The 27,851-nt window shown below is 41.1% G+C and overlaps 1 protein-coding gene across 1 annotated transcript; it reads left to right on the top strand.

The window, feature by feature from the left end:
• Window positions 1-65: 65 nt before the first annotated feature.
• Window positions 66-25,953, top strand: LOC136422917 (protein phosphatase 1L-like). Its single transcript, XM_066410846.1, has 5 exons — window positions 66-187; window positions 417-1,034; window positions 3,297-3,369; window positions 22,899-23,067; window positions 25,185-25,953. The coding sequence occupies exons 2-5, from the start codon at window positions 703-705 to the stop codon at window positions 25,709-25,711; spliced, it is 1,101 nt and encodes a 366-aa protein (XP_066266943.1). The 5' UTR covers window positions 66-187; window positions 417-702; the 3' UTR covers window positions 25,712-25,953.
• The last annotated feature ends 1,898 nt before the right edge of the window (window positions 25,954-27,851 follow it).

The following is a 27,851-nucleotide window of genomic DNA, read 5'->3' as shown; positions in this document are numbered from 1 at the left end:
GTAGGAGGTAGGCGTGTGTTTTGTGCTGTGTAGGCGTGTGTTTTTGCGAGTAAACGTACTGAGCGGAAAGTGTTTTCGTTCCCACCGGAGCTAGGCTCGCCCATCCCCCCGAGGGCTGAGGTTTAGCTGACGTGGTCGTCTGTAACTTGTTTACGTCAAGACGCCCTTCAACCTCGGCTCCTTGGAGGTCGGAAGGTCCTTTAAGAAATCTGATTTGGTAAATAGATGGGAGTGGGATCGTAAGAGAAATATATCAGACTTATGCGGCGAGGAAGGGTTGAGAAAATTTACAATGATCGCGACTTTTATAAATCGCTCTTCCTTCAGCGTTTGCGTCTCAACGCCAAAGTATGTTGTTTTGATCTTAACGTACTGTTGTTGTGTGACTTATAAGACGTTTTCCTTCCTTGTTTTAGGCGCTGTAAGTTGACGATGTTGTCGTGAGGTGGAAGAGTTTGTTGGCGGGATTTCTCAGGCCGAATGGCCGCCCCTCCCCCCCTCCTCCTGTGCGCCGTACATCATTGCGTTATGACAACCCGCTGTCATCAGACCCGGTAACGTTACACGCCTGACCCGGCTGTTCACCCCGGCACGTCAGCACCACCGAGCCGCCCAGCCACCCCGCTCGGCCCCACCCTCACCACGGCCCGCCGGGACGCCCGCCCCGCCCCGCTCCACCCTCCCGAGCCCGTGTCCAGCACCATGGCGTTCTTCTGCCTCCTATGGAGGGTGGTGAAGCACCTCTTACTCCGCCCGGAGACGTGGCTCATGACGCTGATCGGAGTCGCCATCTACAGCTATGTGCACCACTGGGGGGACATCAAGGCTATTTTTAACCAGGCCAAGCTCTCTCTGAGCTCCAGAACTTCCCAGCTGGCCACTGTGATCCAGGAGAACCACTCCTCCGCCAAGGAACCGCAGCTGGACCTGAGCGACGATGTCAGCGAAGAGGAACTGGCGCAGATCTGGGAATTCCGGAAGGACAACGTGGCGGTCTACGCGATACAGGGGCGACGGGAACACATGGAAGACAGGTAACATCCACTACCATATACTGAGGGTTCATAATTCCACCACCCTGAAAAAACCAAACCAGTCTCCAACCCAACATCTCTAGTATAATGCACTCCTGTATATCTAAACTGTGCAATTACCTGGGGGTCTATGCAATCCAGGGCCAGACAGAAGCACATGGAAGATAGGTAACGTACGAATGACCGATCCTGACTGTCCGTCAAAATTATAGTTCAACCAAGTACAACCATCCTCACTAGATAGCTCCAAATACTGCTTATACTTGTAGCTAGATGTGAAGTGGTTAATAGTTGAGACAGACCTGTACAGATTAAGTATACCAGCTCACTTCTGAAGAGAAATAGTCATGCCTTCAAGTATCAGAGATATTAACCTAGGATTGATGTGTTCAGAAATTCACTTTTTCTTAGAACTTACATGTCTGCGAAGGTACAGTGGCTAGACAGGTACAGATATAAGTACTGTACGATTGACCGATCCTGACTGTCCGTCAAAATTATAGTTCAACCAAGTGCTACATAGGAGCATCCTCACTCGATAGCTCCATACTATGCTTGTAGCTAAATGTGCAAAGATTAGGTGAGACAGATACAAATTAAGAATCTAATACCAGCTCAGAATAGAAATAGTCATGCCTTCAAGTATCAGAGATATCAACCTAGGATGATGTGTTCAGAAATTCACTTTTTCCTAGAGCTAATGCGCCTGCAAAGCTGGTGTATACCGACTCCCCAAAGGGCAGTTAAACAGGCTGGACAGATACAGATAACAAGTACCCTACGGTAGACCAATCCTGGCTGTCCATCAAAATTGTAGTTCAACCAAGTTCAATCCTCACTTATATCTAAGATAGACCCAAATAATGCTTGCAGCTAGATGCGCAAAGATTATGTGTGACTGTGGTCGTTCAGTGTAACATAACCAGCTGCTGCCACGTTGTGTGCCTGCGAAGCTGGTGTGTTACACCGAAGGGCGGTTATACCGGCTGTATAGACATGTAGGTACCTTACGGTCCCAAATCCGTAAAAATTATAGTTCAACTAATAATAAGAAAAGCTTTATTGACGCAACAAAATGTACAATGATTTTCATACGGTCAACTCAAAACTACAAAATACAGATGCTAATCTTGAAATTCTACTTACATATAGCAATAAAGGCTAACCTGAGTATCCTGTAATAGCAGGTTATAATCAGGAGGGTGTAATTGTGGGTTTTAGTATTGTTCCTAATAACAGAGTGGCTGCAAAAGGACTGTAAGTTAAAACTGTAGTTCAATCATATAAGAGAGGCTGTGCATTAGTCAGATTGAGCATTTCTTCCATTTTGTATTACGTACCATTCTTTTCTGTTGAGCGTGTGGCGTTATGATTGGTCTATACCAGGTAATATCCGCCTTTATCCAGACTGTCATCTAGAGAGAATAGTTTTGATTGGTGTCTGAAAACTGTAAAGGAGAATGGTAATATGTCTGAAAACAAGACGTTACAATAACATTCGTCTTTTGATGTTTTGAATTAGTGTCTTGCTATTAGTTTTTAATTTGGAAGCATTTGCAATAACTGGTGTGTGTAATAAAAGATTTCATATGCATGCACGACTTGATGCCTACAACTGATTGAATGATTTGAAAGAAAATGTTACGATATAATTTTGGTGCAGGTGTATCATAATGTGGCAAAGTGATATGAATAGTATCAGTTCTGCAACTGTTGGTGCAATAAAGAACATTAGTTTGAAATTTGATGTTTAATAATCCGATACTCCATCATTCTTAGTTTTATTATTTGAGTCGTTCCAACAACTTTTGCCATAACCATATTTTGATGTCTTAAATTGGTATTGATGAACTCTGCATTTTGAAAACTGTAATTTGATTTTGTGTAAGTTAGCAAAGTATAGTGACTATACTGAAATGGTACAGTAATGAGTCACAGTCAAGACTATCATGCAAGGAAGCTTCCAGGGAGGAAGAAAGAGGGGACAACAGAAAAGATGGGAGGATCTTAAATAGAGATCCGACAGGCAAAACACTTAAGGTGAAACATTAAGAAAAAAAAGAAAACTGAGAAGGGCGGAGAAAGGTGTTTGCAAGATCTTCTGTGGTGCCTCAGTGGTCAAATAGTTGGGAATAAATGAGATGAGGGAATATTAAGGGATAAATAAGTTGAGGTAAGCTAGCAAAAGCAGTTCAGAGCTAACTAGAATTGCCATCTACTAACTCATTCACCCCTCCATTCTTTCCTTCTTTCATTTTTTAGGTACAGCGTGATCACCAACATCGCGAAGAGTGGAGCATCCGTCTTCGAGATCTTCGATGGACACGGAGGAGACGTAAGTATTTATTGGCACAAAAGTTTGTGTGTTGACAGTATCTTTCCTTTGGTGCCCACAAACTTCTGGATAATCATTCTGGCAAGGTACACAAGGTACACAGACTGTATAAGGTTTTGATCTGGGATGATCATGATTCTCTAGACTTTTCAATAAATATTGGGGGGTCTCTAACTAAGTTAACATGCTCGAGGTATGGCTCTCCTCAAACACAGATTGTTGAAGGGTGGCTGAGGAATTTTGGGATATTTTTGAAAAAATCCTTTCTTAAGCTTTATAAATCTTCCTCAACCTTTTTTTTTTTTCAGGTAGTACCTTATAGCAAGGTGACAATTATGCAAATTAGTATGATGTTATGATTACGTCATCAAGATTTATAAGGCCACGCCCCTTTTTCAGAAGAAACGCTCTCCTTGGCTTGTGCTTGGATGTTCATCAATATAACTTTACAGGAATGTACATGATAGTAGTAGTAATACTTAAAGAATGATGCGTGTCTACGCGAATATTTTGAAATATCGATTTTTGGCGAATTTTGTTTGTTTGTGTGTCCCTAACGAAAGCTATAATTTGGTAGTCCAGGTTATAGTTATCAACTGTGTCTAGGCCATGGTACATGTATTGAAAAGCGGAGCCCATCCCTCTCCTTCCACACCCTTTTACCTCCTCAACCTAAGCCATTTTTACACCTGGGTGGAGCAAGAACAGTTATATAGCTGCCTTTTCCAAGGGCACAACATCAATGGCATGTTAGGGGATTCAAACCCAAGATCTCTGAGTTCTGGTCCAAGCACCCTAACCATTACATGAACACGATGACACACAATATCCTATATATACACACAGAAAACTTGCTGAATAACAACTTATTTTTTATTCATGACTCTTGTCACAGGGTATTTCATTCCATGACTGGGACTGTGGGCTATTTCTTTATTACATTCCCCTGGGAGTGGGAGTGGAGCATGTAACATATTGGTTTGGCAGCTGTGAAGCTGGCTGTTATAATAGTAATGACCCATGTCATATGTGCCGTTTGGATTTTGATGGTATGTTATGTGGACAAGGGTCACTGACATTATGATAATTATTGACTTATTAGGGAAATTTTAAAGAGAGTACTTGTCAATGAGATATTGCATGGTTGCCCTGTGTACCAGGGCTAAAGCTGTGTGCATGGTTTATGATATGGTTTGCTGGACTAGCTAAACTATTTAGGAAGAGAGTACTAACTAAAGGCCTTGAGATGTTGCATGAGCTCGTGGCCCCTCGTATGTGCTGTGACTCAGTGTGATGGTGAACTTTCATCCTTGGTTTATGATGTGGCCTACTGCAGTGGCTAAACTATTTAGCAAAGAGAATTTTAAAGAGTGTACTTGAGATATTGCATGAGCTTGTGGCCCCTCGTAAGTGCTGTGATTCAGTGCAAGGGTAGACTGTATCCTTGGTTTATGATGTGGTCTCCAGTAGGTAAACTATTTAGGAAGGGAAATTGTAAAGAGTGTACTTGAGATATTGCACGAGCTTGTGGCCCCTCGTATGTGCTGTGACTCAGTGTGAGGGTGAACTTTCATCCTTGGTTTATGATGCGGTCTGCAGTAGCTAAACTATTTAGGAAGGGAAATTTTAAAGAGTGTACTTGAGATATTGCATGAGCCTGTGGCCCCTTGTGGCTGTGCTGTGTGAGGATAAACTGTCATCCTTAGTTTATGATGCGGTCTGCTGCAGTAGCTAAACTATTTAGTTCTTAAAACTATTTCTAGAAAGGAAAATTCTTAAGAGTGTACTTGAGATACTGCATGAGCTTGTGGCCCCTTGTGCCAGGGCTAAGGCTGTGAGTGTGTGTCATGATGTGGTCTGCTGTACTAGCTAAACTATTTGATTCTTAAAACTATTTCTAGAAAGGAAAATTCTTAAGAGTGTACTTGAGATACTGCATGAGCTTGTGGCCCCTTGTGCCAGGGCTAAGGCTGAAAGCTCGTGTCGTCCTTAGTTTATGATGCGTCTGCTGCAGTAGCTAAACTATTTAGTTCTTAAAACTATTTCTAGAAAGGAAAATTCTTAAGAGTGTACTTGAGATACTGCATGAGCTTGTGGCCTCTTGTACCAGGGCTGATCCTGTGAGCAACTGTCATCCTTAGTTTATGATGCGTCTGCTGCAGTAGCTAAACTATTTATATCCTGTAAGCCCGGCACCTGCTCACCAGTACTGCACAGGACCTGTCTGCTGAACCTGAACTCACAGCACATGGGGGTGGGGCCTTATCATGTCAAACTGTTGGTTCTCAGCAGATTAAGAAAGTAATTCTTAATCCTACGCTAAGCCTAAGTTGTTTTTAAGCTATGATGTGTGAATCTCGCAAATCAGCCTTTTGGCTGCAAAGAGAGTATAATCAGTCAATAAGCTAGTCATATAGAACTGGAAAATTAACATGAGATCAGAGACTATGAGGATACAAATGCATCTCATTCTGTATCCTCTATCACACAGTCACATGTACATGTCCTCCCAAATATCTGTGCCTTTTGTTTATCTTCATCTCTGGCTAAATGTTAATTTGCAATGTCTGACAACCATGACCTATTAGCTGAACCTAAACTCACAGCACATGAGGGTGGGGCCGTATCAATGGGACTTGTTGGTTTACAGTTTAGGAAAGTAAAAATGAATCCTATGCTAAACCTATAGCTAGTTGTTTTTAAGCTATGGTGCAATGAATCTTGCAATTCAGCCTTTTGGCTGCAAAGAGAGTACAATCAATCAATAAACCAGTCATATAGAACTGGAAAATGAACACAAGATCAAATTCTAAGAGAATGTCTCATTCAGTATCTTATATTTTACTATCAGTATCACACATGCAGTAATACTTACTAATAGTACAGTTTCAAGGAGGTAATGTTGTCATGATCACTATTAGCCACACAGACACTGCCATGCAAAAGTGCACATCCGTCCATTTGTGAAGCCGACAGTGTCCCCTACACTAATAGTTCCATCAATACACCGTCTCCAGGCTTGACAGCAGTCATTATGTTTCCATCTCGCGCAGGTCAGCAAAGCTCAACCCTCCCCAGAGGCTGGGATAACAGATAGACACAATATGGACTGTGCTTATGAATCATACATGGTCTACAGTCTGGGCGGTGGGTGTGTTAGAAGGTATATAAAGCTGTCAATTCAATTTTGAATTTATTTTTTTTAACCAGAGTACATCTCAGATCTATGGGTCTGCTTTTCAGACAAGCCTGGGCACAAACATTAAAAAACACAATCAGGGAAAGAAAAACGTAGGTATATACAGATAATGTTACATGTACAGACGCGTGTCAAACCTCAGACGAAGCGTGTAGTGCAATGCAGCTTCACTACGGCTCGCATTTTTGGCCAAGCACACTGGGTCATTCCTACAATAACAAATTTGTGAATATTATCTGTTCAATCTTTAAAGACACAACTTACCGGGTAAAATTATATTAATGTGTTATTTAAAAGGTATAAAGCGGCCAAACCTCATCAGACTAAGCATAACACTTTTTTGTTAGCTACCGGTAGTTGTGCAATGCGGCTTCGCTATGGCTTGCATTTTTGGGCCAAGCACACTGGGTCACCCCTACTCTTCTTGATAAGTGTGTTGGGTTCTTTTTCGTGCATCTAGAGATTTGACGCCCGAGGCTAAAGCTCCCTCATACATGGGGCCGCCGGCTTTACGTACCCGTCCGATAGGACGATGTTATACTGGGGTCATTCTTTAACTTGAATCATGCTCACTTGCGCGTGCTCAGCTGCAGGTAGCCATTTGGGACCAAATTTGTATTGGTTATGAGGATTTTAACTGTACTGTTCAATATCGGACAATGGTTTCCAAACTAGGTCAAATGAGCCGTTTCATTAATGCTTTAGTTGACACGGTTTCCAATGAATTGGCCATTAAATTAGCTTTATTGATTAACTCTCTATTCCCCAACCCTACAACCTATATATACAACAAATTTCATTACTATTAGACAGTGTAAAACTTTATCAGAACTGTGACAAGTTTGCTCCAACCCTCATATTAGATATAGTTGAATAGATAAAACTTCAAAAAAAGGCAAACTATGCATGTGTAATACACAAGAGTCCAACACTGATTTAGACTAAGTGTAAATCTATCAATATATCTAGTGATGTATGTTTCATTTGACTTTATGTGTGGTCGGTAATTCCTAAGTACAAGGGAGAATCGATACCCACTCAAGCCTAGTGATAGAAGTAATTTAACACTTAACAGTTAGTGTGACACTGTTACAAATAGGGCCAACTAATTGAAAAAAGTGTGAAACTAAGTACATGTATTTTAGGTCTAAATCTTGGTCAGTAATTCCTAAGTACCAAAAGTGATCGATACACACTTGTCTAGTACTCCAACCCAGTAATAGATAGAAGTACTTGACATTGACATTGTCCCACTGTTGCAAATAGGGCCGATAAACTGTGAAACTGCAACGCTAATTTTCTCTATGTAATATTTCGTCTAAATGTTGGTCAGTAATTCCTCTTAAAGCACCAGGAATGATTGATATCCATTCAAGCTAAGTAATAGGTACTTTACACTTTGCAGCAACACTTGGATGTTGATAGGGCTGACAATACTTCAATGACAATGTTTAAATGCTGATTGTGACCTAAGTCTGCTGGTCAGCATTTCCTATTACACTAAATACCACAGAGGATCGATATCTAGTCCAGCCCAGTAATAGAAGTGCTTTAACACTTAACTCCAACACTTTGGTGTTAATAGCTAGGGCCGAAGTACATGTGACCTCTTAATTGTGGGCCTTCATGTGATTCATAATGTGGCTTAAATGGTCATGTGATATCGATGTAAAGTGGTCAGGCTATATAGCTATACATGTAGCTAACACGGGGTCGAGAGGTCATAAGTTTGATTACCATCTATTTTTAACCTTCTCCCTGCTGCCTAACTCTGTAACCAGTAGAGAATGGGGTGCCAAATCACTACTTCAGCATGCTAAAGGTTGATTGGCCAGGAAAGATATAGAATACAAGACGTGACACATATTCTTGAACATAGGAATTCCCTTTAAACATTGATGTTTTTATCCCAACACAACCATTTTGTTTTCAGACAAAAAAACCTCAAAGCAGATGTAAGGGTCTGGCACATTCTTTTGTCTTACGCCTATTTTTGCAATGTTTCAATATAGTAGTAACTCATTCTAGTATTGTCCATGTATTATTTAACGGTTTTGCCTGTTGTTATTTAAAACTGCAATATCCAACAAATAGGTTAATCAAGAGAAAAGACTCAGAAATAGAATGTTGCAAAGTTGAAGTAAAACAGTTTAAGCCAGATACTTTCATCTGCTTGGAGATTAGAAAGAAACCTTTTAAAAATGTAAGTGTGGCTGCTCCAGATTTCTTGCAACAGTGTTCAGCTAAATAGCATCATTTACTAAAACAGTCCAACCTTATAATGGCGACGGAAATGAAAGCCGTGTGCGTCGGTCCGTTGCAATGCGCTCTGGGATCTTAATGCGGTTAATGTAGCGATCGCTCCTTACGGCAATTTTCCGGTAACGATTTCATCTCCCTTTCAGATGAGTTTAAATGTCACATGTGACGCTAGGAGGAACTGAGCCGTCAATGTTAGAACATGTGGTCTGTACGTGGTACGACAGGCATGCATAATACTCTGTTTGCTTGTGGGCTACACCAAGTCATTTCATTGGTTCTTACCCAAGTAGTTTGGCATCGCGGTGACGCAGTTGCAGGGTGTTTGGCCCTGAACCCATGGCCAGATCTAGAGGTCCTGGGTTCAAATCCGGGGTCCCCTGATTTATCTCGCCCTTTACACGACTTTCCCCACTTTCCTCAGGTGAAAATGAGTACCAAGCTTTGGTTAGGGACGTCCCTTGGATAGGACGTTTGCTTTCACAGGCTATAGCTGACAGTGTACAGTCAAAACTGCTCTGGGGTACCGATATGAGAACAGGTGGTCACTACAGACAGGATTCTTAATGCTTGTGTCAATGGGGAAATTATGATTAGTAAGTAAACTTTGGTGCTGATTATAAGGACCACCTAAAACATGTACATGTACAGTCTCGACTGATCGACTGCACAACCTTAATGTGCCATACACACCTTGAGGTCTGTGATGTTTGCTTTTATAAGCTCACAGTGTATACCCTTATATGTCAGACTGTTACTGTTAGTATCCACCCATGTATGTCAAACTCTGGTGCGAATGGTACCTAATGGTGTGTGTGCTCCAAGTGTAGCTATTTCTGCAGGAAGTGAGTTCTGGACAGGGTCCAAGTCCAGGGAGTCTGTCTGCAGTTTGTAGGAGCTGGCAGTTTTCCAAGAAGGGTGAAAGGTCGTTAGGGGGCCATAGTCAGAGAGGATGAGGCATCAGGAAAATGCTGTTTTCTTTTTTGTGTGCGAGATATGGTTGGGGATTTTTATGTTTTTTGTTTTTTTTATAAAACTCATTTATTATTTATTAAAAGGGAATTTACGGGAAGATGTGAACATTTTGTGACCTGACAAGCATTATTTAGGTTGAGTGAGAGCAGAGTAAGCTGGCATGGTACATGGTGTTAAGTGTTATTTTGGTCTGCCTGGGGAATTGGCAACACAAATCATATCATAGAGTCCAAGTAAAAAGAAAAAAAAACAGTTATAATTATTAATTACTTTATGATTTTTTGGAAGGGGTCGACATTTCTGTTACTTTTGAGATTGTGAGGTTTGTGCTTTTTACTTTTAGATTGTTAGAACTGTAAGTAGGACAGTTGCATCTGAAACTGTGTGAAAATTGCACTTTCCAAATTGCCAGAGAATTAGAATTTTAAGAGAGTTGACTGTAAGTTGTCAGTGGTGAGACTCCGAAACAGTTAACTGGTTTTAGACTGTTCATAATTCTGCTGTGGAACCACCAGCAGTCAAAGTGGGGAGATGTAACACTGTTAACATTGAACTGTCTGTCACAGTGACACCAGTGGTAACATTACCATTCATGCGGTGTAGCATGAGTCTGGGGGATGTCTGCGTCAATTAGAGCTGGGCCCTAAAACGCTTCCTTGTAATTGTAATGTAAGGCCACACCAATTTAATTTCTTGGTTAAAAGATTTTTTTATTTTAATTTTAGCACACAAAAAATCATGAGAACAGAAGGCCGGGGTGAAAACTTGCACCTGACCCTGTTCACTCCCTGAAATTGTATGCACCAAAGTACAAACTTTCCTGTGAGATTCTGTTTTCATGTGGATTTTCCAATCTAGCATTTTTTTTAAAATTCTGTTAACCAAGAAATTAAAATGGTGTGGCCTAAAGGAACTTGTTCAGGCACTGTAGAATTCATTATGTCCATGGATAACATCTGCATTGATAGCACATTGATCTTAGCCTGTTTTGAAAGACAATTATACAATGGACAACAGTCTAGAACTATGTAATAGAAATATCATTTCCATAAAGATAAGAAACAAATGATATGATTCAGTTTCATTTAATTTCATAATTATCTTATTCGGTGTTACATTTTGTATTGTTTGTTTCTTTTTCTGAGAACTATGAAATAGAATTAAACATGCCCGCTCATTAGTATGCAAGACGTTGTTCCAGATCTGAAGACACGTTTGGTTTTGTCACAGCTCCCGTTACAACTTATTGCTTTTCTTAGCAATTATAGAACACATTTCTCACAGACAGCATCATTAATGTAGAGGACATCTTTGCTCAATTCTTAGCCTGGAAAGTTCACAAAAATGATTGTCAACTTTAATTCTTCTTCTTATATCTATTTCATGTGGTATAATCTGGAGTTCAGTATTCAGTATAGCAGTAATAAGTGAGTACAAATTCAATTTGATTCCAAAGGTTACTAGAAATGTGATTAATTTCAAAACTGGCTGCACTAGAAACAATTCTAACTGATTCAGATATATCATTATTGTAAGGCCAAATGTTTCAGTCTCCTAGTTTGAAAATTGGGATCAAATAGATCTGAAAGATCTACATGAAAACAGGGCCTATGGATATTGATCTGCATAACAAACACAGTAACTGTACAATTACTTGGGCTTAAACTTAAAGTGTAGCCTGCAATAATTTATTTCAGTTTTTTGTTCGTTCTGTTGTCTAACTCATAGGAGAAATTACAGGCGCACTGTTTTCTGATCTTGTCTTCTCCCTACATTTCTGTTCCAAAAAGTCTGAGAACCATTCAGCCAAAGCCTTTTTATTTATGCTTGATGGCCATTAGAAAATAGATTGGCATATAGTCTAAATGTTTCACTGTTTCAGTGAAGACTGAATGGCCTGTATCCTGGAGCTGATCTTGGAGTTGGCTGGGCGAGGTTGTAGTGATGGCCGGGACGTTGATTCTGACGTTTCTGATGTGCTCCCAGGAACTGTCCTTTTGTGAGGGCTACTCGGGTTAGGTTCCTCTGGAGGTGGTGGCTGTGTGGTTAGTTGAGGATGCTGTCGTGCAACGTCCTATTGAAGAACAAAGAGAAATAAAAACATGATTAATAGGTTATTAGACATACGTGTATCATAAATAACCCGTACAATATTAATTCTTAGTCCGACTCAGAAAAAATTAGATTCTAAGAAGCAGACACATTATATATATATAACAGATACTAATTATATACTAGTAAGGAGTTAGAATTTTGTTTGAGTATAATAATGAAACTCCGTACACATCCTCAAATAATTTCATCAACCTGGTACAAATGTACATTTAACTGAATGACCAAGTTCTTTATTCACAACCAAAGAGTTACAGCAGCCAACGTTTCAGTGACTGTCTGCTATAAGCTACAGTTCAAGTTATTAAAGTAGAACCAGTCTAGATTGCCCTGAGGAAGGTGACAGATGGTCGCCAAAATATTGGCGGCACTTCTTTCGGTTGTGAAATAAAGATTTCTCGTTCAAACTTGATACATGTTTGTAAAATACTGCAGAGGAACTCTTCCGATGATTAAGTAGCCTCAAATAGACAAGTCTAACTTGGACTTGGACATGCAGGGCTTATATAAAAGTGACAAATGGATGGAAGTAACATAACCAGCTGCCACATGCCTGCAAACCTGGTGTTACATCACGTATGTCAAAGTGTCGGACACGACCACAGTTAATCAATATACACCAGGGCTCAAAATACATGTGCAAGTTTGAGCACGTAATACTGTAAATGCAGAAATATTCACGGTGGTTTTATGTTCGCGGTTTTCGCGGCGACCTTTTCACCGCGAACTTAAAACCACCGTGAAAATTTTTGTCCAATACTGTAGCAGAATATGACTATGGCACTGCCACGAACTTAAAACCACCGCGAACACTCCATTTTCGCCTTTAATAGCGCAAAATAAAAACCATGCGAACTTAATTGCATTTACAGTATTGCAGCCGTTCACGTAATTTCAAGAAGACCTACACCGGTGCATGTTACCACAAGTAGAAATGTATCCCTCACATGATTTTGACTCCGAATGAAGAATCGAAGCAACATTATGTAATTGCATTCAATCCATTTTTACAAGTTTGGGACACACTTACTGGCCTTGAACCAAGTTTAAAAGTCACCATTTTGGGGAATAGGGCCATCCAACTTTCGAATTCCCAAATATGCCAAAAGTTTGTTGTGCAAGTAATTTCTTCCTGGTGCAAATGATCTTTTTATGTGCACTGAGTGCAAGTTGATCCAAAATGTATTATTTTCAAGCCCTGCACACATAAGAACTGGTGCAGAATTTGACACTGTACCTTTTGTGGCTGGTCGCTTGTCCTATCCCCTCCTTCGGTTTTGCCAGTCTGTGATTTCTGGAACGCGGGTCGTGGCAGCAGCATCGGTTTTGAACTTGGCTTTGGTCTTGTTATCACCAGTCGGAGGGCGTGCCTCGCGTCTTTCCCTTGAGGGCTGAATTTGTCGCTCTGTTTGTCAACTTTTGTAAGCGGATTGTCCGTCAGGGTTCCCCCACCCCTCTGAATGTTGCTTGAGACTGCCTGGCCGTCTTCTTTCCCCTTGCTTATAGTTGGAGGTGGGGGCGGTGGCTGTGAAGGTGGTAGACATTTAGCCAGACTGGTGTGCCGAGAAAGTTTGCCACCAATCAAGCCGAACCGGTTTTGTTTTCCGGCTTCGATCCTTTGGGTTTGGTTGCTTGTTGCAGATTCCTTGTTAGGATTACTAAACCCAAACAAAGATTTCCTCTCTCCTTGTTTCCTTGCTGGTGTTGGTCCTGCAACAGGTTTGTGTACGTGCCCGAAAGCTAAATTAGAATACAGGTTGGATTGAGGACGCTGCCCAGGAGCAAACGTTGGCCTTGGAGGTTGGCCACGTCCTGTTGCTCCCTTGTGTGAGTCCGTGATGCTGGTCTTCGGTCCCTGAGTCCCCTTAGGAGACAGCGGCGGAGGTGGTCGTGAAGGCGGTCCTGAACGCTCACTATACAAAGATGTGCACAATTTATAATATTAATACCACACTTCTAGACCAAATATATGTACAATGTACATTAAAAAAGGAAACGTATGCATATCTAATGTTGTCTTATCACGATGTGACCAAGAATTCATCAAATTACACTTGAAGAGACAAGTAACATGTAAATCATAGATGAAGCAAAGCATAGTTTTCTTATTATTTTCTTCATATATCACTTCATGTGGATCATTATAGTCTGGGCCCCATTGAAAATCAATATGTCAAAATTGAATGGGCTGTCTGAAAATTCAATGAATGAAAATGAATAGTAATGTTGGGCATGAATATGCAATAAACTTCATTGTGATTGTCATTGATAACACTGCCTTGGTCAGGCCTACGTACCGGTCTTTGTGAGGATCGAACTGGTTGTGCTGTCTGGCCCCCCTCCCGCCTGCTGCACGTGGTGGCGGCGGTCGCGTTGGTGGTTTCGACCTTCCGTACGCCCTCCCCGGTCCCTGAGCTGCCCCCCTCCCCCCTGGTGCATTGTTTCTTGTCAGTGTGTTTCTTGTCAACGTATTTCTTGTCAACGTATTTCTTGTCAACGTATTTCTGTTCAATGTATTTCTTGTCAACGTGTTAGAAGCAAGTGTGGACCTTTGGTGCGAAGGAACGTTCTTGCTAGCCCTTCTTTTGTGTCTCACGACAAGAACGATAGCTACGATGATGAGAATCGCGAAAAGGATGCCCAGAACGACCGAGGTGGCGTTATCGCACGTGAGGTCTTCAGGATCGATGTCCATCAGTTGTTTTCCGTAGAACTTGCCGGGCGAGTAGCAGGTTATCTGGTGAGAGAAATGATCCAAGGTCACGTTCATTTTCTGCCTGAAGGGTATCATCTTACAGTCGCAGTGCCAGGGGTTCTCCTCGATGATTACCATATAAGGGATGGAGAGCAGGAAGTCGTAGACTTCCAAGGAAATCGTTGCTATCTGGTTGCTCGAAATCCACACCTCGGAGATTTCGACTTTGGAGAAAGCCTCCATGGGGAATTCCCAGAGATTGTTGTGGTCCAGAAACAGGTAATCTAGTTTGGTGATACCTGCGAACGTGTCCGGGTACACCTGAGAAATCTGGTTGTCTTGAAGACGTATTACCTCAAGATTACTTAGACCGAAGAAGACCGAATCGGGCAGGTCGGATATCTGGTTACCAAAGAGAAAGAGTCTATTCAGCTTGTCGAGTCCTCGGAACGCCTTCGGAGCGATGTGGTAGATCTTGTTGGTGTCAAGATAGAGTGTCACGAGGTTGGGTTGGTTCCAGAACGCGTTGTCAGGGATCTCCCATATGCTGTTGTTGTAAAGAAACAAGGTAGCAAGCGTGGGGAGCTGCATCTCGATCGTCGGGATCTCCGTGAGTTTGTTGTTGCCGAGGAACAGGTATTTTAGGCTGGGCAGGTTAACGAACGCGTCCGGAGAGATGGAGTAGATGCCGTTGTTCCCGAGGCTGAGGAATTGGAGTTTCGGCAGGTCCGTGACGGAAAACGACGGGACGTCTTCGATGCGGTTGTGGGAGAGGTACAGGGACTGGAGTTGGTCCAGCCCATGGAAGAGCCCCTTGGAATGAATGAATATATGAATCAATTAATGAATCAGGTAGCTGAATGAATGAATGAATGAATGGATGGATGGATGGATGGATGGATGGATGGATGGATGGATGGATGGATGGATGGATGGATGGATGGATGGATGAATGGATGGATGGATGGATGGATTGGATGAATGGATGGATGGACGGATGGACAGATGGATGGATGGATGGATGGATGGATGGATGCATGGATGGATGGATGGATGGATGGATGGATGGATGGATGCATGGATGCATGGATGGACAGATGGACAGATGGACAGATGTTGGATGGATGGATGCATGGATGGATGGATGGATGGATGCATGGATGGACAGATGTTGGATGGATGGATGGATGAATGAATGAATGAATGAATGAATGAATGAATGAATGAATGAATGAATGAATGAATGAATGAATGAATGAATGAATGAATGAACAGATGGATGGAGGATGGATGGATGGATGGACAGATGGACAGATGTTGGATGGATGGATGCATGGATGGATGGATGGATGGATGGATGAAATTCATTGAATGAATGATTAGAAAATGAATGAAGAATGAAATTCAATGAATGAATGAATAGATAAAAGGATGGATGGATGGATGGATGAAAAAATGAAGGAATGGAGTAATAGGTGGAGGAATGAATGAATAAATGATGATTGAGAATGAATAATGAACAAACAAATGAACGAACAAACAAAGCTAGCCGCTCTTCTCAGAGGTCCAGAGTGGGGAGTGGGGAGTCACAGGATGGCAAAGAATAAATAACTACCTGTGGGAGGGTGGACAGGTGGTTGCTGCTCAGGTAGAGCACCAGCAGGTGAGGCACAGGTGTGAAGGTGCCCACCTGGATGGACCGGATGCTGTTGTCATACAGGTAGATCTCCTCCAGCTTGTTGTACCTGATGAGTGATGAAGCGATGTGAATCAGGTGTTCAAGATTGTTATTCACAGAGAGGGAAAGAATACAGGGCAGGGAATGCAGTAACAAGAGGGCATAGGTTGATGATGGTTATAGACATCCAGGCAGTAAAATACACCAAAAATAGTTACTTAAATATAATAAGCAACTGGATAAAATGAGTGATGGGGCGATATACTGTAATTGTTGATTAATTGTTAACTGTAGCTTGATTTTAGCTGATCTAACGGTCACTAGCCAACAGCTAAAATTTCATCATCGCAAATATTTGATCACTAATATTTGAGACAGTAATGTTTGTTCCCACCATTAGAATTAAGTGCCGTGACCCACTCCCTTTTCCCCCAACCGCTATATTTTCCTGCCGCTATGTTAAAGTGATGTACAGTATACAATTCAAGTGTTCAAGATTGTTGATTACATGGAGGGAGAGAATACAGTGTAGGGAATGCAGTAACAAGAAGACATAGCCTTAAAGGGGCATATTGTGACATGAACATAAAACAAAATTCTTTGTTTATGATTATTTTTATACATCATTAGTTGAATCTACCTTATTACACTGCACAGCAATATTCATCACGTACGGATGCGACTTTGTAGTGTCGTGCGAACGTCTTGAAAAAAAATTATATACGCAATCCCCGCCGCCGCTTGAATTGGCCGCCATCTTGTCCAACATTCCGACGAACCACAGAACACGCAATCGAACGCCCGACGTTCTGAAGTTTGTTTACTTCTGGTGATTTTCCTGTGAAGCTCGAACTACGACCATAACGGTCGATTCAGATTTTTCGTAGCGTTCTACGCTGGCTTATTTGCATATTAAATTGCGGGACGCAAGTTAATACGTAAATGAACCAGATTTTAAACGTTTTGCGTTTTTCGTCGTTTATCAATGGTGGAAATGTGACAAAATGATGGGAACATGTTGGAAATAAGTAACAAATAAGTTACAAATGTGAATCTTAGTGTAGATCTTTCAAATTCTTACTATTTGTAGTTTTTGCCCACCAGATTCTACAATATGCCCCTTTAAGCTTTAACTTTAAGTACCTCTGGCCAAATCAAGATAAAGGGCATGTGTTCATTGCAAGGACAGTGAACAATTGGAACTCCCCACCAGAGAGTGTAGTCTCCAGCGAAACAGTTAGCCAGATCAAGTCTCAACTAGAGAGTCTGGAGATCTTAGGAAAGGGATAAATCGTAAAGGAAGTGACTACTTCCTTGAGAAGTCTCTCTGTCCCAAGGTTTAGATCCTATTTTCCTGTAGGCAGATCTTAAGAAAGGGAAGAAACCTACCTTGAGAAATCTCTCTTGCCCAAGGAAGTAAGCCTATTCTCCTGAAGTCGGAAGGCGGTCATACTGGTCGGCATGTTGTGGGGAACTTTAAGGAGGTTCTTTCCGTAACAGCTGCATGCTGTGGAGCAGTCTCCATCGCAGGGCGGGGCGGCGCGAGTCTCCTTCAAGAAAACCAGAAGGAGAAGCAGCATCTTCAGCTTAGTGTCCATTACATCTTTGAAGAACAGGAAGAAAGGGTTATAGATTTGTTTGCATGTTGGCAGTCAAGGCACAGACATTTTTGTGTAAAATGTTAGCAAGACTGACATCATGAATTATGAAAACACTTAAGGCTGGGGGAAAACTTGTGTTTCTGTTTCCTCCCTGAAACTGTGTGTGCCAAGGTACAACTCTTTCCTTAGACTCAGTCCACCATTTTTTCTTGTTGCAAGAGGGATAAAGCTTCAAGTTGCAGTTGGTTTCCTTTCATTTATTTCAAGCTTATCTAATAATATAAAACATCTAACCCTGATACTCTCTCATATTCCTGATAACTCTGCTTTCAGTTTCTGCCAAATAATTAAGATCTATCATAATATTATGTAAATTCATTTACTTACAGTTACTTCAATCTATATTTATTCTGTCAGTTTGAAGTTAGCAATGTCTTAAGATGAAAAATCAAGCTAATCAAAGGATTATATGATATACTAAGATGAAAAGAAAATGTTGACACTGACCTCATTGTATATAATGAATGAAAAATCAACAGTTATACAGAGAGATGAGGGCTCTCGGCTGACCATTCCGTCTCTGACAGAATTTTGTTGCGTATGCTGAAGAACTTTAAAGACCAATTTCTGTCAACCTTGACAGACAAAAATCTGTTGCTAAACTTCAAACTATGGAAACGTCCAAATTCAAATAAACCACGCTCAAACACTGGTCTGCAAATTGAACAGCGATGGAAATTTGCACACGATGACGGGGAAAAAATTATTTGCAGGATTTTTCTGTCAATGTTAAATGTGATGATAAAAAAACACCCTGATATCCTGAAAAGAATTATATCTTCCATGGTCGTGTACAAATTTCCATCATTGTTTAATGTTCAGGTCGGTGTTTGGGCGTGCCGTTTTCAAATTTGGACATTTCTATATCTTTACACACCAATGTTTGTCTGTAAACATTTGACAAAAATAGTAAGAGTATAAAGAATAGAGTATCTTACCTCTATAACTCATAACTGGGTGTGATTTCTGCTAGTCGAGCTGGCGAAGACTAGATGTCAGGTCAGTTTGACATGACGACACTGTGGAAGGGGAAGTCATGGGTACAGATGAGAGGCACAGATACCAGGTTGTGCCCTTATATGTTCCCAAGGGTGAAGATTGCTCTAGGAAGTCCTTGGAACTGGGTGTAACTTATTGCTGTCCCTCCCTTCCTCCCTCCCAGGATAGAAACTCGCTTGATGGGACAGATAGATGAAAATTTCACCCTGTCTGTAAAAATTATTTAACTATGACATGAAATTGGCAAGAATATATTTTTGTGAGCTTAAAAGATTTAACAATAAAAATTAACAACATGGGCTCCCAAACGATGAGGAGTGGGACGGAAAAGAACCTACATTTGTAAAAAGCTGGAGACAACCCTGGTGTGACTTCTATCTGTCAGTGTTGCCAGCAGGTCTGAGCTGGATGTCAGGGTCATCTAGCAGAAGGGGAAGTCATGAGTGCAGATGATACAAACTGATAGCAGCCCTAATATGTTCTCTGATTTCACAGGCCAGACTTCCTGGGCTGTATAATCTTAAACATGGGACTTTTGCACAGTGGAGGGCTAGGGGGTACAATCTTGGTCTAGAAGTCCGTGTTCAGGAGGTTGTGAGTTTGAATCCGGTTAAGTTAACAGTCAGGAACAAGTTGTGTGTCTGGCAGTCTGGATTTGAATCCTGGTCTGGCTGGTAGATATGGATCAGGAGGTCTGGTTCGAATCCCAGTGTGATACTCTGGATCAGGAGTTGTGGGTTGGAATCATTGTCAGTCTGTGTTTGAAGGAGTCTGGCAGTCTGTATCACGATCAAAACGTCATGGGTTTAAATCCTGGTCTAACAGTCAGGAACTTCAAGTTGTGGGTTGGAATCCTGGTCTAGTTGTCTGGTTCAGGAGGTCCTGGGTTTTACTCCCTGTCACGCTGGCAGTCTGCATTCAGAAAGTTGTTGGTTACGAATCCTTCAACGGGTTTGAATCCTGGCTGGTCTTAGTAGTCTGTGTTCAGGAGGTCATGAGTTCAAATCCTAGTCTGGCAGTCTGGATCATGTTCAGGAGGTCATGGGTTTCGAATCCTTATCCAACAGTCTGCTGACGGGGTTTGAAATTCGAATCCCGGTGTACTACGTACGAGTAGCACGATTGTGTTCAGGAGGTCACGGGTTTGACTCCTGGTCTACTAGTCTGGTTCAGGAGGTTCTGGGTTTGACTCCCGGTCTACTAGTCTGGTTCAGGAGGTTCTGGGTTTGACTCCCGGTCTACTAGTCTGGTTCAGGAGGTTCTGGGTTTGACTCCCGGTCTACTAGTCTGGTTCAGGAGGTTCTGGGTTTGACTCCCGGTCTACTAGTCTGGTTCAGGAGGTCACGGGTTTGACTCCCGGTCTACTAGTCTGGTTCAGGAGGTTCTGGGTTTGACTCCCGGTCCGGCAGCTTGTGACAGTTCGACAGCCCTGGAAGCTGCTGATTGCGCAGTCCTACAGAGGGGAAGTTAGCGGAGTCCCGAGTTTTGGGCAAGCCAGACCTTGACCTTGGCAATGAACCCAAGTTATCCCACACATGTATTCCATTTGTGGAGAGTGAGCTAGTGGTAACCCTTCAGTGAGGGTTTGCATGGGGGTCCCTGCAAGGCTTTAAGCTGAAGTACTCCCTACGTATTCCTCTAAGATCAAGGAACAAGGAATTTTTTTCACCTCCCTACGAATTACATGTTTATATAAGACGGCTTTCCCTGCGAATCAAAGGAAATAGAAATAGACTGCATACGCCTTATCAGAAAAGAGCTTGCAGACCCTCTTCAATGTGCAGACTGTAACTTGTGACCCTAACCAACTACAGGAACTTGTGTGCTGCACTATGTCTGTAACAGTTTACAGCTAGGAGACTGCATGGGAGTTAGATTGAAACTATGCCCTACTTTTCATGCAGTGGTATGTAATCTGTGCAGAGGTCAGACTTCCGGGCCCCACCGGAATCCTAACTTGTGGTCAAAGCTGTCTCCAGGACCCGTCCCTCCGTCCTGGGATAGAAATTTGCTCCTTTGGACAGATAAAAATTTCACAACTTCATCCATTCAATCAATCTGAATTCATGACATCACAACAACTGATGAAAACATGACTTTCGTAAAGTAAGATGACAGATTTGACAACAAAAATCAACAACATGGGCTCCAAAACAATGAATGGGACAGAACAAAAATTTAAACCTGGAAACAGCTCTGCTTGTGGTGTACTTGCAGCTATATAATATCATATAATTATAAGACTAGCAGTTTGCATTCCTTTGTTTTCAATCCTTACTCTAGTCTAAGATACCAGATAAATCATTTGATTTTGCCATGTACTACGGTAACCATGATTTGTGGTACAAGTGAATCACACCTGAATCACTTTTAGGAACCCACAACACTTTTCTATATTTTAGGGTTCAAAGTTAACATTCTCTACAGTTTCACTTCTTCCAATTGTTTGAGAACCAGTCGAATGACTTGACTTGGCCCAGCAGTGCTGCCATGGTATGTGGTACAAATGGATGCTACAAATAGTGGAACCCAGGAGGGATTTCAATTAGTTCCAGCTCATTAAGGCCAGATTAATTACCCGACACTAATTAGCTGGAACATCGTAATCACATCAGACTCTGCAACAGTTGATTAGAATGTCATTCGCTTTGCAGGAGTGAGAAAATACAGGATGCTGGGGAAGAAATATTGAATAGAGGCTAATAGTTTTCACATCTGTCACCCAGTAAGGCAGGTTTTGTTACATCAACTCTAGATGTGGAAGAAAGTCTCACATTAATTGGAGTCTAATTAAGAAATCAGTCAATCAATTAACCAATGGATTGATTAATTGATTGATAGGTTGATTGATTAATTAATAATTCATTCCAAAGCATTACTGGCTGAGATTAGAAATGAATTAAGGTCAAGAGTCCAAGCAAAATAGGTTAAGATAACTGCAATTTAAGTGTATACTGTCACTGCTTTTAATCAATAACTACAAGAACTTCCTGAAAAAGAAATGAAAATGAAGTGAAAATGAAGTGCTGAATACTTCGAGTTTCTCAAAATTACTAGTAAGAGAAAATCCAATAATGATAATTTCTAGTAGTAGGGGGTACCGGAAATTTCATTGTTTGCAAAGTTAACATGGTGCCATTGAAAAGAGGGCTTTCTAGGTCAATTGACATGAATTTGACAAATATCGAGGGGGTTTCAGAATTATGACAAAGCAGTTGGAAACCAGTTATGCATCATGTCCCTCAGTTTGCCAGTCTCAAACTAATTACGAAATCTTCGATGAAATTGTTATGTTAAATTGTCAGAAGGTAATTCTAATTAAGAGAAGCGCCGAGGGGTATAAGACTAATTACGTTTACTGTGCAAGAAGTGTGCAACCCACTCAGTTAGAACCTTACAACATTTGTTTTGTGATGTTGATATATTATATATGATATATTATGGAGAAATCTTTATTGACACGACAAAAGTACAGCGACTTTCGTAAGGTCTTCTACAACTATACATGCAAACAACAAACAATGGTATACAAAATGATTAACCTAAGTACTAGTTCTAAGTTCTATAACTACTAGTTCTAAGATCAGTAGTTCACATTGCAACACAGTTCTGGCATGAGGGGTGTTGTACATGATTCTTTAAATCTCATCTGTATTCTACAGTCACTTCTGATTTGTGTGATGAAACTGTGTGATACTTGTTTTGTAATAGTGAGTCAGACGTATTACCGGTATGTGATTGTCTTTGATAAAGTAATTGATTTATTATGCCAAAAAAGGATTCAATGTGTCTTTTCTCCAGTTTGCTGCTGAAAAAAAGCTTTTAAACAGAGATTTAGGGTCGAGTTAGTATTTTAGCTGTGACACAATAAAACCACTAAGTCTTCAATCTTAAACATTTATATGAAACCTCTTACTCACAGTCACACTCAATTTCAATGTCTTTCCCCAGTTTGCAGCTGAGTATGCGGAGAAGAAGCTGACAGAAGTCTTGGAGCAGAGGCTGATGCGGGAAGATGTGGAGAAGAACCATCAGGACCACTTCTCCATCCTCACAGACGAGATCCTGTCTGTGGACAAGAAACTGGTCGCAACAGCAAAAACACACAAGGACGTGGCTGGTAAGAATACTGTAATGTTGCAGTGGTTTAATGTTCCCGGCTTTCACGGCTAAAAGCATATTCACCACGAATTCAAAACCACCGCAAAAATGCTTTAGCCTGGGTGCCATCCTATTTCTACCGGGCTCCTACATTAGGGTAGCGAGTGTAGGAGCCCCGGTAGAAATAGGATGGCACCCAGGCTAAAAATGCTTGACTTAATTACGTTCTGTCTGCCTGCCCCATTGTTTCAGCGGTTAATGTATTGTAAATCTAAAACCACCAGACTCAGTTTTGCTCGTGCCACAAAATCGAATTACTGTGAAAACCCATTTATACAGTATCTATTTTTTCAAGGCCATAATTTATTTCCCTCATTCCAAGATGTCTTAAAGTTAATGTACAAATGCAGTCAAGAGGTCAAGATAAAAAAAGGGCAGGGAAGAAATCTTAAACCTGACTACTTATCATGTGAAACTGTGTGCAGCAATGTACAGACTTTCCCCTCAGACTCTTTCGTGTTGATCTTCCTGTTCAGCATCTAAATGATTCATTTTTTTCTAAATCCGAAAACCGGCAAGCTTAATCGGTATGACCTTTCCCATGTAAAGAAGAGGGGATGGCAGCCTTCCTTCTGTAATGGATCTTGCCGGCGGGGTGACGATGACGATAACGAAACGACGGAAGACAAGACACAACACGCAGCTAAATAAAAGACGTCTTGACACGTTCAATCCTCGAAATCAACTCCCTTTATTCAAACAAAGTTGTTCTGCGAACGCGCTCGTTAAAACGTTCACGTTCGGCAAACGTAGGAAAGAAATAGAAACAAATAAACAGCAAATAGCATCCTACGTTCCATTGTGGCAAGGGCTACCATTGCGTCATTCTGGCATGGCATTTGTTGTCTGCATAAGGTTTTGTCAAGAGTCTCTTCTGCCTCCTTGATTAGAATTCATAAGTTGGTCCAAAAGACACAAATGTCTTGCATTATTACCCCATAAATGATCTATGAATGCAAAGTCTGGAAGAGCTGTAAGTATGAGTTGAACTTTTCATAACCCAGAAGCATAACTCCACTAGTCTTTATGTGAAGGGGTAACACATGACTGTACAATTGTACTGTGCTTGCATCATTAAGGCTGCAAATAGGGAATGAGTTCGGCAGGATCTCTATTGTGACATATGGATGATAGCTTTATAAGGGAAACGCAGAGAGCATGATGGATATATTAGGCCATTGTAAATCAATTTGTTGGTGCCTAGATTTAAAGAATTATAAATGCTGAACTAGATTCAGATTCGACTTTCTTTCTGATTGGCATTGCATGTGACATTTATATAAAATAAAATATCCACATGAATTGCGCCAACAATTACTTGATTTGACTTAACAGTTACATAATTATTTACTAGAACTAGAGCTAGAGCTAGAACCTCATGAACTCAATGAAAAGCGGCCTGCAGGCTGATTCAAGCTTCTCATGAATAAACAAAGATTCAAACAAACAAATTCTTACCTTTAGATGTCTGAGAACCATAGAAATGTATTGATTGGGCCTATAGATCTAAAGCTGGCAATAGAAATGAGTTTGCCAGGCTGTGTATTATGACACATGGTTAATGGCTTTATGAGGGAGATACAGACGTAATAATGGAGTCTTTAGCTGGTCCATCAATAATGTAAGGGGGGTTAGGAAAGGAAGCAGAGGAAATGAAAGGATTTTGTGTGCCTAAAGTAATACAGTATTTATGGTGCATGTAGTTGTTAGTACTCAATGTGCATTTTGAAAAGACCAAAATGGATTGCAGAAATACACTCAGGAAAATAATTATTGTTGTTATGAATATAATGTCAACCAGGTTTTATACCAAAACTCTGAATAGATGAGGTTAATGAGGTTAAGACAATTTTCCAGCTTTCCCAGTCCTTTCCGTATAGTCACTGATCATGAGAGACAGCGGACACTGTCTGAAACATCTGACTGTTTCAAAATTATATCCAGCAGTTGCTTGAGTAATTATTTTTGGATATGATGATTTATCTCACATTACATTCTGGGTTACTACAAGATTATATTTTTCGATTCAAATTTTTAAATGTTCTAGACTAACGTTTGTCAATTTTCCTTTCCCAGGCACGACAGCACTGGTGGCGTTGTTAGAAGACAACCAGTTGACGGTGGCCAACGTCGGTGACTCGCGAGGTGTCATCTGCGACGCCGAGGGGCGAGCCATCCCGCTCTCGTTCGACCACAAGCCGCAGATCCTCAAGGAGCGCAAGAGGATAAAGAAGGCGGGGGGATTCATTAGTTATAACGGGGTGTGGAGGGTGCAGGGAGTGCTGGCGACCTCGCGTGCCTTAGGGGACTATCCATTAAAGGACAGGAGTTACATCGTGGCGGACCCGGACATTTTGTCGTTTGACTTGAGGGACATCAGGCCGCAATTCATGATTCTCGCCACCGATGGATTGTGGGACGCGTTTAGCAACGAGGAGGCCGTGGATTTCATTAAGGAACGTCTTGACGAGCCGCACTTTGGAGCGAAGAGTATCACGTTACAGGCGTTCTATCGCGGATCGCTGGATAATATTACGGTGATGGTGGTGAACTTTGGGGTGAAGAGGGGAGGCAAGAACGGGTTCAGGGAGACGTCGGTGTAGCAACAACAGGGTTGTTCTCAGTCTGTGAATAACTTCATTAGAAAAAAATGGTAGTTTTTTGACAAAGGAATTCTTGTCAATTGTAGTTTACAACTGTGTATACACACACACACACAACCAAATACTCTTTTCATCTGGCCTGCATTTTTTTAAATGAGAGGAGATGCAGTCCCAGTGGCATCGAATGGCCAAGCTTGAATGGCTAGGCTAGTGCATGGACACAAGATCGAGAGGCCACGGGTTTGATCGGCGTTTTCTTGCTAAACGTTGTGTCCTTGGGAAAGGCACTTTCCCCAATGGGTACCTGATTTTGGTTGGGGAGGTAAAAAGCAGTAGAACAAGAGGGATGGGCTCCGCCTTCCAGTCCCATGCCCTTGACATGCACAGTGGATAAACAACCTACTGCCCTTACAGCCTAAAAAGGCTATAATGGTACTTCCTTTACCACAAACAGTCGTAGTCACATTGATGGGAGGGCATTCATCATTTACGCCTTCAGTAGGTTGCTGGAAGGTTGCCAAGGATAAAAGAACATTTTGTTGTGTAAGACTTCCTTTCTCCAGCAGAGTTTTCTAGTCTAAAACTTGAAGGCGATAGGAGAAAGTTTTTTCTTTACCGGATATCACAAAATGTTTGGGAGGACCCTTCAAAACTTCCTTCTTTTATTTGCAACTTGTTTAAGTCACTATGGGGGCAAGTCACTTTTTTTAGTGCTGATTTCTTTTTTTTATGATAAGAGCATCTGTCGCATAAAGATGCGTTCTGTTTATGCTTGCCAAAATCATTTGATAAGAGAAACATCGTAAAGCATTTAGCTTCATCGGCAAAGTCATTGTCAAGTTGATATTAGTTGAAAATGATGATTCAGAGAGGAATCATCTTATTGCACTTTAAGTATTAAAATGATGATTGTAAAGTTGATGTTAATATTTCATAAGTTTTATGTCATATTACCTGTATATTGTAGTTGTATTTAATTGACCTTCTGCAATATAGTTTACTACTAGTTACATTAAAGTTTTATCATTATTATTATCATTATGTGGAAAGGGATCTTGTCTAAAAGGGCTGTCTTAAGAGAAGAATATGGTTGGTGTTTTCTTGGAAGAAGTGAAATGAAAGTGATGTCAAGGAATATTGTGGGAAATGTTGAAGTTGGTTGAAAAGGAAAGTATCTGAAAGCTGTATGGAAAGACTGTGTCAATAGGATCTTGCAATGTAATCAAGGTACTCTTCAGTACAGTACAGTACAGTGAGAACCAGATATAGGAATGGTTTAGGCAAGGTATTCTGTATGATATAACCAGCCACAGACTGATGCCGGCAAAGCAGGTGTGTAATGCACCAAAATGTGGTAATTTTGACTGAGCAATTTTGGATTCAGAATGTATCGGATTTAAACAGGGCTATCTCTAGCTTTACATTTTCCCCATCCCACTCATTTTTTTGTTTTTTTTTGTTAAATCTGTCATTTTAAGCCCAAGGAAATACGTTTTCATAAATTTCAGGTCATAAGGTCAAGATTATTTGTACAAATCTTTTTGGGTGAAATTTTTGTCTGTCCCAACAAACAGATTTCTGCCCCAGACGGAGGGACGGGTCCTGGAGACAGCCCTGGGTTCGAGGAGCTTGGACAGAGTGAAACGATTTCTCCATTGTCAGTCCTAAAGGGCACATTAAAGCTGCAAATTTGATTTGAAATATCAGCTCCGTACAGTTCATTACAATCATCATGTTACATTGATATTTTACCTTAACGATGTAAGTTTTGATTCCTCTTGACATCAAGAATATTACAGCATGAATATAGTTTTCCCATAAGTATTGGATTATATTTGACAAATCCTATAAAGGCGCGTTGGTGGCAGAACTTAATGAAAGTTGATCGGGTAGCGATGTTGTTCGGCAATCAGGTTGGAAATGAAGTTTGACCTTGAGACCACAAGGTCAAGACAGACGTGAGGAAGACTGTGAGACAATCTGGTGAAGAAGACTGAGGGAAGTATGTTGGTGATATTAAGAAAGAATGTATCACAATCTTAAGACTTGTGGTTTGAGTATTAGGTAATGATCCTTCGAATTTAAGTCAATCATAAGAGCTATTTTGTGGTTGGTAATGTTTAGAATATCTTAAGAGCTA

Source organism: Branchiostoma lanceolatum, chromosome 17, assembly GCF_035083965.1.
Source record: "Branchiostoma lanceolatum isolate klBraLanc5 chromosome 17, klBraLanc5.hap2, whole genome shotgun sequence".
NCBI lineage: Eukaryota > Metazoa > Chordata > Leptocardii > Amphioxiformes > Branchiostomatidae > Branchiostoma > Branchiostoma lanceolatum.
Note: the sequence above shows the minus strand (reverse complement) of the source record. Positions and strands in the feature narration are given on the sequence as shown.

Bases quoted from the DNA above. Each gene is read 5' to 3' on its own strand.
- LOC136422917 (XM_066410846.1), top strand. From the start codon at position 703: ATGGCGTTCTTCTGCCTCCTATGGAGGGTGGTGAAGCACCTCTTACTC. The intron at 1,035-3,296 runs GTAACATCCACT...TTCATTTTTTAG, and splicing joins CGGGAACACATGGAAGACAG to GTACAGCGTGATCACCAACA. The intron at 3,370-22,898 runs GTAAGTATTTAT...GTCTTTCCCCAG, and splicing joins TCGATGGACACGGAGGAGAC to TTTGCAGCTGAGTATGCGGA.